The following is a 13,381-nucleotide window of genomic DNA, read 5'->3' on the forward strand; positions in this document are numbered from 1 at the left end:
TCAAATCTGGTGACCGGTTTATATGGGGGCTATATATAATTATGGACCGATGTGCACCAATTTTGGCATGGTTGTTAGAGACCATATACTAACGCCATGTACTAAATTTCTGCCGGATCGGATGAAATTTGCTTTTCTTAGAGGCCTCGCAAGCCAAATCGGGGTATCGGTTTATATGCGGGCTATATATAGTTCTGGACCAAGATGGACCAATTTTTGCATGGTTGTTAGAGACCATATATTAACACCATGTACCAAATTTCAGCTGAATCGAATGAAATGTGCTTCCCTTAGAGGCCTCGCAAGCCAAATTGGGGGATCGGTTTATATGAGGGTTATATAATTATGGACCGATGTGGACCAATTTTTGCATGGTTGTTAGAGACCATATACTAACACCATGTACCAAATTTCAGCCGGATCGGATGAAAATTGCTTCTCTTAGAGGCCTCGAAAGCCAAATTTGGGGGTCCGTTTATATGGGGGCTATACGTAAAAGTGGACCGAAATGGCCCATTTGCAATACCATCCGACCTACATCAATAACAACTACTTGTGCCAAGTTTCAAGTCGATAGCTTGTGTCGTTCGAAAGTTAGCGTGATTTCAACAGACGGACGGACGGACGGACATGCTCAGATCGACTCAGAATTTCACCACGACCCAGAATATATATATATATATACTTTATGGGGTCTTAGAGCAATATTTCGATGTGTTACAAACGGAATGACCCCATCCCATGGTGGAGGGTATAAAAAAATCTATAGAAATAAAATTTGACAAAATCTTCTATAGAAATAAAATTGTCTACATTTCTATAGCAAAATTTTCTATAGAAATAAAATTTTGACAAAATTTTCTATGGAAATAAAATTTTGACAACATTTTCCATAGAAATAAAATTTTGACAAAATTTTCTATAGAAGTAAAATTTTGACAAAAATATCAATAACACTAAGATTTGGAACAAAATTTTCTATAAAAGTAAAATTTTGACAAAATTTTCTATTGAAATAAATTTTTTATAAAAATTTCTTATAGAAATAAAACTTTTGCAGAAATACATTTTTGAAAAAATTTTCTATAGAAATAAAATTTGACAAAATCTTCTATTCTAAAAAATAAAAAAAAAATCCACAAAAATAAAATTTGACAAAATCTTCTATAGAAATAAAATTTTTATAAAAATTTCCTATAGAAATAAAATTTTGACAAAATTTTCTATAGAAATAAAATTTTTGCAGAAATAAATTTTTGAAAAAATTTTCTATAGAAATAAAATTTGACAAAATATTCTGTAGAAATAAAATTTTAACAAAATTTTCTATAGCAATAAAATTTTTATAAAAATTTCCCATAGAAATAAAATTTTGAAAAAAAAAATCTATAGAAAAAATTTTAACTAAATCTTCTATAGAAACACAATTTTGATAAAATTTTCTATAGAAACAAAATTTTTATAAAAATTTTCCATAGAAATAAAATTAAAAACAATTTCTATAGAAAAAAAAATTGACAAAATCTTCTATTGAAATACAATTTTGATAAAATTTTCTATAGAAATAAAATTTTGACAAAATTTTGTATAGAAATAAAATGTTGACAAAATCTTCTATAGAAATAAAATGTTGACAAAATTTTGTATAGAAATAAAATTTTTGCAGAAATTAAGTTTTGACAAAATTTTCTATAGAAATCAAATTTTGACAAAATTTTCTATAGAAATAAAATTTGACGAAATCTTCTGCAGAAATAAAATTTTAACAAAATTTTCTAAAGAACCAAAATTTTTATAAAAATTTCTCATAGAAATAAAATTGTGTAAAAAAATTTCTATAGAAAAAAAAAATTGACATAATCTTCTATAGAAATAAAATTTTGATAAAATTTTCTATAGAAACAAAATTTTTATAAAAATTTCCCCTAGAAATAAAATTTTGAAAAAAAAATTCTATAGAAAAAATTTGACAAAATCTTCTATAGAAATCAAATTTTTATAAAATTTTCTATAGAAATAAAATTATTATAAAAATTTCTTATAGAAATAAAATTTTGAAAAAATTTTCTACAGAAATAAAATTTTGACAAAAATTTCAATAAAAATAAAATTTGGACAAAAATTTCAATAAAAATAAAATTTGGACAAAAATTTCAATTGAAATAAATTTTTTATAAAAATTTCCTATAGAAATAACATTAAAAAAATTCTATAGAAATAAAATTTTACAAAATTTTCTATAGAAATAAAATTTGACAAAATTTTCTATAGAAATAAAATTTGACAACATTTTCTATAGAAATAAAAATTGACAAAATCTTCTATAGAAATAAAATTTTGACAAAATTTTCTATAGAAACAAAATTTTTTAAAAAATTTCCTATAGAAATAAAATTTTGAAAAAACTTTCTTTAGAAATAAAATTTGACAAAAGCTTCTATAGAAATAAAATTTTGACAAATTTTCTATAGAAATAAGATTTGACAAAATCTTCTATAATAATTAAATTGTCTACATTTCTAAAGAAATAAAAATTTTCTATAGAAATAAAATTTTGGCAACATTTTTTTTAGAAATAAAATTTTGACAAAATTTTCTATACAAATAAAATTTTGACAAAAATATCAATAAAACTAACATTTGGAACAAAATTTTCTATAAAAGTAAAATTTTGACAAAATTTTCTATTGAAATAAATTTTTTATAAAAATTTCTTATAGAAATAAAACTTTTGCAGAAATACATTTTTGAAAAAATTTTCTATAGAAATACAGTTTGACAAAATCTTCTATTCTAGAAATTAAAAAAAAAAAATCCACAAAAATAAAATTTGACAAAATCTTCTATAGAAATAAAATTTTTATAAAAATTTCCTATAGAAACAAAATTTTGACAAATTTTTCTATAGAAATAAAATTTTTGCAGAAATAAATTTTTGAAAAAATTTTCTATAGAAATAAAATTTGACAAAATATTCTGTAGAAATAAAATTTTAACAAAATTTTCCATAGCAATAAAATTTTTATAAAAATTTTCCATAGAAATAAAATTTTGAAAAAAAATTTCTATAGAAAAAATTTTAACTAAATTTTCTATAGAAATACAATTTTGACAAAATTTTCCATAGCAATAAAATTTTTATAAAAATTTCCCATAGAAATAAAATTAAAAACAATTTCTATAGAAAAAAAATTTGACAAAATCTTCTATTGAAATACAATTTTGATAAAATTTTCTATAGAAATAAAATTATTATAAAAATTTCTTATAGAAATAAAATTTTGAAAAAATTTTCTACAGAAATAAAATTTTGACAAAAATTTCAATAAAAATAAAATTTGGACAAAATTTTCTATAGAGGTAAAATTTTGACAAAAATTTCAATTGAAATAAATTTTTTATAAAAATTTCCTATAGAAATAACATTAAAAAAATTCTATAGAAATAAAATTTTACAAAATTTTCTATAGAAATAAAATTTGACAAAATTTTCTATAGAAATAAAATTTGACAACATTTTCTATAGAAATAAAAATTGACAAAATCTTCTATAGAAATAAAATTTTGACAAAATTTTCTATAGAAACAAAATTTTTATAAAAATTTCCTATAGAAATAAAATTTTGAAAAAAACTTTCTTTAGAAATAAAATTTGACAAAAGCTTCTATAGAAATAAAATTTTGACAAATTTTCTATAGAAATAAGATTTGACAAAATCTTCTATAATAATTAAATTGTCTACATTTCTAAAGAAATAAAAATTTTCTATAGAAATAAAATTTTGACAAAATTTTCTATACAAATAAAATTTTGACAAAAATATCAATAAAACTAACATTTGGAACAAAATTTTCTATAAAAGTAAAATTTTGACAAAATTTTCTATTGAAATAAATTTTTTATAAAAATTTCTTATAGAAATAAAACTTTTGCAGAAATACATTTTTGAAAAAATTTTCTGAAGAAATAAAATTTGACAAAATCTACTATTCTAAAAATTAAAAAAAAAAATCCACAAAAATAAAATTTGACAAAATCTTCTATAGAAATAAAATTTTTATAAAAATTTCCTATAGAAACAAAATTTTGACAAAATTTTCTATAGAAATAAAATTTTTGCAGAAATAAATTTTTGAAAAAATTTTCTATAGAAATAAAATTTGACAAAATATTCTGTAGAAATAAAATTTTAACAAAATTTTCTATAGCAATAAAATTTTTATAAAAATTTCCCATAGAAATAAAATTTTGAAAAAAAAATTTCTATAGAAAAAATTTTAACTAAATTTTCTATAGAAATACAATTTTGATAAAATTTTCTATAGAAACAAAGTTTTTATAAAAATTTTCCATAGAAATAAAATTAAAAACAATTTCTATAGAAAAAAAATTTGACAAAATCTTCTATTGAAATACAATTTTGATAAAATTTTGACAAAATTTTGTATAGAAATAAAATGTTGAGAAAATCTTCCATAGAAATAAAATGTTGACAAAATTTTGTATAGAAATAAAATTTTTGCAGAAATTAAGTTTTGACAAAATTTTCTATAGAAATTTAAATTTTTATCTTACACGTCCGAATTTATGGACATCATTATTAATACTACCAATCTAGCCTCAATATATGTCAAGAGAACTTTTTCAAACAAGGAACATTTCTGGTATAACACTGAGTATACTTACTATTCATACTATCAATCTGCTCTAATCGTTACTTGCTGCACTGTTAGTAATTTTTTCATCCTTAATGGATTCATTGTCTGATAATTATGGTCCCAGAGATAATAACTTCTTGATGGTTCGAATTATCGCTAAACGCACAACTGGTTTTAACATTTGTCACTTAAATGCTCAGAGCCTAAACAATAAACTTGACGAGTTCCGATACCTTTTCGAGAACTCTTCACTTGACGTAATCTGTATATCGGAGACATGGTTCCATCCGGACAGAAATGATAATATTTACAAACTTAATGGATACAGACTATTTAGAGCATTTCTGGTAGAACTGTTCTAAACTCAGAACCTGGTGAAAGCACTGAACACTTGTTCTTAGAACTTCGTATTAACAATGAAAAACTGTTAATGGGCTGTGTATATAGGCCGAATCGTTTTTTAAATATTGATCCTTTGATAACTAAGCTTGAGACCATATCTGTACTATATAATGATGTCATAATAGCTGGTGATTTTAACAGCAATGTGATCGTGGATTCGCAACTTACAGATGCCATGGCTGGTATGAATTTAAGGCTGGTTAGCGATAGCATACCGACCCATTTCACCACAACCTGCAATACCTTGCTAGACCTGTTTTTTGTAAGCCATGGTCACAAAATATTACACTACGATCAACTTGATGGATCAGCTTTCTCTAGGCATGACCTCATATTTCTATCATACGACATAACTATTAACAGGCAAGCTGAAACCTATACATACCGCTACTTTAGGCGTTTAAACATATCTGATCTGCAACTAGATGTGTATCGAATTGATTGGAATCAAATTTATTATCTTAGTTCTGTGGAAAGCAAGGTCAACTTTCTAACTGATAATATAGTTGATCTCTACAATCTACATGTACCTATGGTAACAAAGAATATTAAAACTGACTTGAAACCATGGTTCACGAGTGAGGTGAAAACACTTATCGATATAAGAGAACGGGCATACAAGAGGTGGAAAAGATACAAAACTCCTGAGCTCTACTCAGGAGTTTTGGATGTAACACCACCGACTTAAAAAGACTAACAACCACGTTCAACAATATTGCCCGCTATGTCTTCGGATTGAAACGTTATGATAGTGTGACACTTTTTGCGAACAAAATTTTTGGTATCCCGTTTGACAAATACGTTCAACTCAGAACTCTGTTATTCCTCCAAAAAATTATACTCACAAAGGAACCATCATACCTCTACGAACGATTAACATTCGCTAGATCCAACCGTGGTAACAATTTGATACAGACTCGACATAGAAGTCAGTTATCTGAGCGGCAGTTTTATATATATGCGACTCGTCTCTGGAATCAGTTACCCAATCAACTTCAACGTATATACAACACAGTGCAGTTCAAGACGAAACTAACAAGATATCTAATTCAGGGCGATTAAATAACAAAAAAAAAAAAAAAAAAAAAAAATTATTAATATCTAATTCATAACCATATTATATGTTATTCCTATTCATAATTATTATTATTATACTTCTTAAAATATCGTAAAATATCTACTTATTATATTTATTATAACATTATTGATTCTAATACTCATTATAAGATATATATCTTGTGTATTAGGAACCCAAAAATAAATAAATGAAATGAAATGAATGAAATAAAATTTGACGAAATCTTCTGCAGAAATAAAATTTTAACAAAATTTTCTAAAGAACCAAAATTTTTATAAAAATTTCCCATAGAAATAAAATTGAGTAAAAAAATTTCTATAGAAAAAAAAATTGACAAAATCTTCTATAGAAATAAAATTTTGATAAAATTTTCTATAGAAACAAAATTTTTATAAAAATTTCCCCTAGAAATAAAATTTTGAAAAAAAGATTTCTATAGAAAAAAATTTGACAAAATCTTCTATAGAAATAAAATTTTGATAAAATTTTCTATAGAAATAAAATTATTATAAAAATTTCTTATAGAAATAAAATTTTGAAAAAATTGTCTACAGAAATAAAATTTTGAAAAAATTGTCTACAGAAATAAAATTTTGACAAAAATTTCAATAAAAATAAAATTTGGACAAAATTTTCTATAGAGGTAAAATTTTGACAAAATTTTCATTTGAAATCAATTTTATATAAAAATTTCCTATAGAAATAAAATTGCGAAAAAAACTTTTCTATGGAAATAAAATTTGACAAAATTTTCTATGGAAATAAAATTTGACAACATTTTTTTATAGAAACAAAATTTTTATAAAAATTTCCTATAGAAATAAAATTGCGAAAAAAAATTTCCTATGGAAATAAAATTTGACAAAATCTTCTATAGAAATAAAATTTTGACAAAATTTTCTACAGAAATAAAGTTTTGACAAAATTTTCTATACAAATAAAAATTTGTCCACATCGGTCCATAATTATATATAGCCCCATATAAACCGATCCCCCGATTTGACTTGCGAGGCCTCTAAGAGAAGCAAATTTCATCCGATCCGGCTGAAATTTGGTACATGGTGTTAGTATATGGTCTCTAACAACCATGCAAAAATTGGTCCACATCGGTCCATAATTATATATAGCCCCTATATAAACCGATCTCCAGATTTGGCTTGCGAAGCCTCAAAGAGATGCAAATTGCATCCGATCCGGCTGAAATTTGGTACATGGTATTGGTATATGGTCTCTAACAACCGTGCAAAAATTGGTTCACAGCGGTCCATAATTATATATAGCGCCCATATAAACCGATCCCCAGATTTGGGTTACGGAGCCTCAAAGAGAAGCAAATTGCATCCAATCCGGTTGTAATTTGGAACATGGTGTTAATATATGATTTTTAACAACCGTGCCAAAATTGGTCCATATCGGTCCATAATTATATATAGCCCCCATATAAAACGTTCTCCAGATTTGACCTCCGGAGCCTCTTGGAGGAGCAAAATTCATCCGATCCGGTTCAAATTAGGAACGTGGTGTTAGTATATGGTCGGTTGTATACCAAAATTGGTCCATCTATTCATAATCATGGTTACCACTAGAGCCAAAAATTATCTACCAAAATTTTATTTCTATAGAAAATTTTGTCAAAATGTTATTTTTATAGAAAATTTTGTCAAAATTTTATTCCTAGAGAAAATTTTGTTAAAATTTTATTCGGTTCATAATAAAATTTTCATCATTGTCAAAATTTTATTCCTACACTGTTAGAAAAATATGTTTTTCATATGTTTCGATATAAACAAAATGTGTTTCGGGCACAATTTTTAAACACAATATATTTAAGTGCAAATATGTAATATTCTCAAACTAACACTAAATGTTTGGAACACATATGTTAATATGTTAGAATATATTATGTTTGGGGCATGCATGTTTCATAAAAATTATATGTGTGAATGTAAACATATATAAATTTACAAATTTTGAGTAAACATATATATGTTGTGATATTTTATTCAGAGAGCGACAGAGAGAGAGTATAGAGAAAGAAATAGAGATAAAAACCGGGAGGGTCGACGAAAGATATCAAATTAACACAGCGAGAGAATCAAAAGAGAGCAATTTCTGTGAAACCGCTTATATGTTGTTTCGGAAACTGCTTTATGATAAGGCCAAAAATTGTATATGCTTAAGTCTAAATATTATTTAATTTAAGCCTAATTATTATTTAATTTGTGTATATTCTAAAATTATTTATGTATGTTTATACTCGACCCCACGTTCTTCCTTTGTTAGAGTTTTTGAATTCCTTCCAAAATTTCAAACTTTTATTCCAAAACCAGTTTTTTATTACAAAATTGTTATTTTTGCAATAAAAAAATAATATCTTAGCCAAAAGCTCAGTCCATTTCGTTTATATCAAGCACTGTTTCTGACTGTAAATCTTTAATAACCCACATTTCGAAGTTTCATTATAAAAATTTAATATAGTATAAATATAAATGTGTAAATTAAAAAAAAAAATGGTGTTTGGTCGGAGCAGGGATTGAACCCACGACCCTTTGCATGTACGGCAGACATGCTAACCACTGCTCCACGTTGCCAACACATGTATGTTTCTGTTAAATAATGTTATGTTTGCATGGGCTCGTGGGCGCTGCAAACTATGCTATATAAATGTAACTTATAACGATAATTGTCTACTGGTGACTATAACAGCTACGTTGCTCAGTGGTAGTGTGTTGGCTTACAAACTGTATGGTCCTCGGTTCGATTCTCCGTCCAGGCGAAAGGTAAAATTTAAAAAAATTATAAAATTGAATAATTTCTTCAACATTATTTGTATTACAGAAAAAGGTGCCAAGAACTAAAAAATTTCGTGGAAGTGAAAATTATGTTAGGGAATGAGCACAATCTTCTTTGGGGAAAATTCTGCCAAGCATATAATATTTTTGGGCTCAAAATGCTTCCAAACATATTATATGTTCACATAAAACAAACATATTAATGTTTCGGCAGTATCCAATAATATATGTGCTTCCTGCAAAATATGTTTGGAACATATGTTAGAGAGGCGATTTTTTTTGAGGGTGTATAGAAAATTTTGTTCAAATTTTATTCGGTTCGAGCCAAAAATAATCTACCAAGATTTTATTTCTATAGAAAATTTTTTCAAAAGTTTATTTCTATAGAAAATTTTGTTAAAATTTTATTTCTGTAGAAATTTTTGTCAAAATTTTCTTTCTATAGAAAATTTTTATTTCTATAGAAAATTTTGTGAAAATTTTATTTCTATAGAAAATTTTTTTAAAATTTTATTTCTGTAGAAAATTTTGTCAAAATTTTATGTCTACTTTGTAAAACTGAATTATATACGTATTGGATCGATCTTTTTTGATTTAATATATACCCCGTATGGACTTACATACAATTTAGAAGATGGTGTTAGGAGGTTTCAAATCCTCAAGTCTCCAAATCAAAAATTTTGTCCCCATCCACATGAAAAACTATCCCCGATTTGGGGAAAAATCCTCTATAATGGCAACACTGGTGCCAAGTGACCTATTGATTATTTATTTATCATTGTTGTGTGATACTATCGTTTTTGTGATTAAGGTAATTTCAATTAAAAACAAGTATATACGGCCGTAAGTTCGGCCAGGCCGAATCTTATGTACCCTCCACCATGGATTGCGTAGGAACTTCTACTAAAGGCTGTCATCCACAATCGAATTACTTGGGTTGCGATAACACTTGCCGATGGCAAGGTATCGTAAAACTTTTTAACACTGTCTTCTAAATTGTAAGTTAGTCCATAAGGGGTATATATTAAACAAAAAAAAAAGGCCGATTAAATACGTATATAATTCAGTTTGACAAAATCTTCTATAGAAATAAAATTTTGACAAAATTTTCTATAGAAATAAAAACTTGACAAAATTTTCTATAGAAATAAAATGTTGACAAAATTTTCTATGGAATTAAAATGTTGACAAAATTTTCTATAGCAATAAAATTTTGACAAAATTTTCTATAGAAATAAAATGTTGACAAAATTTTCTATAGAAATAAAATGTTGACAAAATGTTCTATAGAAATAAAATGTTGACAAAATTTTCTACAGAAATAAATTTTTTACAAAATTTTCTATAGAAATAAAATTTTGACAAAATTTTCTATGGAAATAAAATGTTGGCAAACATTGCTATAGAAATAAACTTTTTACAAAACTTTCTATAGAAATGAAATTTTGACAAAACTTTCTATAGTAATAAAATTTGACAATTTTTACATGGCTGTTAGAGGTCATATACTAACGAAATGTACCAAATTTCAACCGCATCGGATGACTTTTGCTCCTCCAAGAGGCTCCGGAGGTCAAATCTGGGGATCGGTTTATATGGGAGCTATATATAATTATGGACCGATATGGACCAATTTTTGCATGCTTGTTAGAGACCGTATACTAACATCAGGTACCCAATTTCAAACTGATCGGATGAATTTTGCCCCTCCAAGAGGCTCCGGAGGTCAAATCTGGGGATCGGTTTATATGGGAGCTATATATAATTATGGACCGATATGGACCAATTTTTGCACGGTTGTTAGAGACCATATACTAACACCACGTACAAAATTTCAATTGGATCGGATGAATTTTGCTCATCCAAGAGGCTCCAGAGTTCAAATCTGGGGATCGGTTTATATGGGAGCTATATATATTTATGGACCGATATGGACCAATTTTTGCATGGTTGTTAGAGGCCGTATACTAACATCAGGTACCAAATTTCAACCGGATCGGATGAATTTTGCCCCTCCAAGAGGCTCCGGAGGTCAAATCTGGGGATCGGTTTATATGGGGGCTATATATAATTATGGACCGATATGGACCAATTTTTGCATGGTTGTTAGAGACCGTATACTTAGACCACGTACCAAATTTTAACCGGATCGGATGAATTTTGCTGCTCCGGAAGGCTCCGCAAGCCAAATTTGGGGATCGGTTTATATGGGGGCTATACGTAAACGTCGGCCGATATGGCCCATTTTCAATACCATCCGACCTACATCAATAACAACTACTTGTGCCAAGTTTCAAGTCGATAGCTGGTTTCGTTCGGAAGTTAGCGTAATTTCCACAGACGGACGGACAGCCGGACAGACGGACGGACATGCTTAGATCGACTCAGAATTTCACCACGACCCAGAATATATATACTTTATGGGGTCTTAGAGCAATATTTCGATGTGTTACAAACGGAATGACAAAGTTAATATACCCCCATCCTATGGTGGAGGGTATAAAAATAATGGTATCAATTAATTTCATCAAAAGAGAAAGGTAAATTTGCTTAAAGTGGTATTAAAGATGAATTGAGAATATACTATAAAATTTGGGAAATACCATTTATGTGGATTTTATTTATTTTATTCTTTAATAGATTTTTTACATTTTATTAATAATTCGAATATAAATACAATACAACTGGATACAAGACCACCTATCACTATCATCCAAACCCAATACATATCCCTCATTTTTAAGGACTTTGATCCACGTTCATCATTTTGTTGATAAATTGGAGTAAGTTCTTTAAGCTTGGTGATATCTTCAGAGGTACTTGAGTGCCAATAATCCATAAATCCAAAAGCATGAACCCAATGTATGAGATAATTCAAAGCTTCCATATAGGGTGAGTTGTGTTGCAATGGTATCGTCCATGGTAGATAAGGGAAAATTGTTAAATTTTCAAATGAACAAAATATTTTTCGTGTGAAAATAGATTGTTTGCGATTTATTATTTGCCATAGTCCCAAGGAACTATAATAACCGTATGAGGTATTCCAACTATTACGAAGACTCTGAGGATGTGAGGAATTTTGGGTAACATCTGCAAAGTCACGATAATTTGGAATAGATGTTCCTATGCTCTGGGCGTCTTCATAATAGAGTAAGATTCTTAAGGGGGAATCAATTAAATCGTTCAAGGTTTCAATTTGCGCATGATAGCTGGGATGGGTAAAAAGGCTACTCAGGTTCACCGAAAAGAGGGTATTAACATATAAACCCAATACGAAGAGCCAAAGATAGAGAATTTTCAAACTTTTGCTATGTGATTTACACGTGACAAAAGATTGACCCAGAAAACCAGGAAATATACGATCACTCAATAGCAAATGGCTAAAGTTCCACCATCCTTCCAAGAGAAAATCAATCAAGGAATGTATTAATGATAAAAGTATAGAGCTCACTATGATGCATCCTAAGAAACGGGGATTCAAAAGGGCAGTATAAACTTCAGCCCTTCTAAGTTGCTGGGCACAAGGCACAATGAGTTGGCCTTTATCGTACTCATAAACATCACTAAAGTTCAGCCATTTCTCACTATCAACACTTACATCCACAACCATGGGTATATCCAAAAGATTTTCTCTTACCATTTCCCTTAAAATGACATTTAAATGGAGAGGATTGCTTACACTTAAGGGAAATGCCATTTTTAGAGAAGCATTAAAGTGTTCCGCAAATAACATTACCAATCTTACTACCAAACCATTTAAGTGGAGTTTCCCTTCATTATCCATATAGCATAGAGATTTAGGCATTCTACAATCGGTATAAGTCAGTAAAGTCTTGTTTTGCATATTTCTCCAATGTTGATGGAAATACCGCAACTCATTTCCATACGTATTGTCAAGATTTATTGCTGTCCAATGATATCGGGGATATGGCTTGAGAATATAGAATTCCCTTTGATATAAGGAATCATTGATGTAGACGAAATGCAATAGATTATTGGTTAAATTGTATTGTCTACAGGATTCCAAGAAATCATATCTGAATTCCCTCTCAAGTCTCTGCATAACCACAGCTATGGTGAGAATCCTTGTGTGACGTATACATTCCAATGTCTGGGCTAAAACTGCCATTAGGGAATGGTCCAAACGGTTTTGCATTATAATTATTGCCAATATATTGGAATTGAATTTTCGGCGATAGAAAAAGGATTCGTTTGATAATAACACCTTCGGTACTGGATACTGATGAATTTCCTCCAACATATTTATCTCCGCCATTTCCTTGTGATTTTGTACAAGAAGCATTGAATCGAAATGTTGTTCTTCATAAATTTCCTTGAGGATATCTTGATAGTTGTCAAAATGATTATTACCAATGGTCTTTGAGGTCTCCATCATTTCACAGCATAATACTAAAAGGAATGAGTAGAGAATACTTCCAGTTCCAGACAT

At 27.8% G+C, this 13,381-nt stretch overlaps 1 protein-coding gene across 1 annotated transcript; it reads right to left on the minus strand.

Moving 5' to 3' along the window:
• Nucleotides 1–5,754: 5,754 nt before the first annotated feature.
• LOC142224463 (uncharacterized) lies at nucleotides 5,755–13,381 on the minus strand. The gene is made up of 2 exons (XM_075294235.1): nucleotides 11,609–13,381; nucleotides 5,755–5,877 (listed from the first exon to the last, which is right to left on the minus strand). Exons 1-2 carry the CDS (start codon nucleotides 13,379–13,381, stop codon nucleotides 5,755–5,757), a joined length of 1,896 nt encoding a protein of 631 aa, XP_075150350.1.

Source organism: Haematobia irritans, chromosome 2, assembly GCF_050003625.1.
Source record: "Haematobia irritans isolate KBUSLIRL chromosome 2, ASM5000362v1, whole genome shotgun sequence".
NCBI classification, from domain to species: Eukaryota; Metazoa; Arthropoda; class Insecta; order Diptera; family Muscidae; genus Haematobia; species Haematobia irritans.